The sequence below is a fragment of the Grammomys surdaster genome, unplaced genomic scaffold (assembly GCF_004785775.1).
Source record: "Grammomys surdaster isolate TR1022 unplaced genomic scaffold, NIH_TR_1.0 72090, whole genome shotgun sequence".
In the NCBI taxonomy this organism is placed as follows: Eukaryota; Metazoa; Chordata; class Mammalia; order Rodentia; family Muridae; genus Grammomys; species Grammomys surdaster.
The window spans coordinates 1-1031 of NW_021606077.1; the positions used below are offsets into that span (position 1 = coordinate 1).

The window sequence follows — 1031 nt, forward strand, 5'->3', positions numbered from 1 at the left end:
GGCAATTAGACTTTCTTTCCTTTGGAACCAATGTCTCTTTGATGGGGACATCTTCGCATACTCCCACAATTTTTTTCAAAATCCTGCTGTCATATATTTGGGCATATGCTTTCTTGTATTCTGACTTTGACCCAGTTTCAATATATTCTCTTGTGGGGGTAAGAGATGCATGTTTTTTAGATCACATTCTTGATGTAACGGGCCTCTTATTCAATGGCTGGCTCACAGTCCAGAATTCTCAAAAGATTAATTTAGAACGTAAGTTTGATATAAATCTGTGTTCTTGAAACACTCAACCTTCCTTTCTCATAATGCCTCCTGGGCCCTCTGTCATATCCTAAGACTTGCAGGAGTTTACTGATGCGTAGTTCCTTGGATAGCTCCTCTGCTGCTGGAACAATATCTCTGCTCTTAATGGCCCAGCAAGCTTCCCCACCTCTGATTCCCAGGAAGGGTAGGCTGGGAGCGGACTGCAGGTGAGCGAGCCTGCTCTCGCGAGATTGCACGTTCTTCTCCCGCATCTTGAAGGGGCCGCGGGGCCGCCTGGGAAGCGGCCATCCTGCGGTCCCGGGTCGGGGGCAATGCAGACACGGCTCTAAATGTGTACCTGCAAGCGGATGTTGAGGATCTCGGAGCCCGCGATGTAGAAGTACGGGAAGTTCATGCGCAGCTGCCAGGCCAGCTCGAAGAAGGCGAGCAGGGTGCGGGAGAGCCCCTTGCAGAAGACACTGTACGGGGTGGCGGCCGCAGGGCCCACAGCCCTGAGCGCCAGGGCTGACGGCGCGTCGGCGGGGCCCATGGCGTTGTCCCACCAGACCGAGGGTTTCCAATGCTCTGAGCACTCCTGAGCTGGACCGGGCCGTGGCCGGGAGGAAGCGGCCACCGCTCTAGCCTCCACCGCTAACCGCCGCCGCTCCCTCCTCCCTGGTGGCGCGGGGCGGGCTTGTCTTCTGTTTCTTACTGCCAGTGGCATGGTTGGTTCTAGGGGCTTGTCTGAGCTTCCCCCCATTTTATCCCATCCAGCCTTGGCT

At 55.2% G+C, this 1031-nt stretch overlaps 1 protein-coding gene across 1 annotated transcript; it reads right to left on the reverse strand.

Moving 5' to 3' along the window:
• Nucleotides 1-595: 595 nt before the first annotated feature.
• LOC114635240 (small integral membrane protein 10-like protein 1) lies at nt 596-799 on the reverse strand. Its single transcript, XM_028783921.1, has one exon. The coding sequence runs from the start codon at nt 797-799 to the stop codon at nt 596-598; it is 204 nt and encodes a 67-aa protein (XP_028639754.1).
• Between the last annotated feature and the right edge of the window lie 232 nt (nt 800-1031).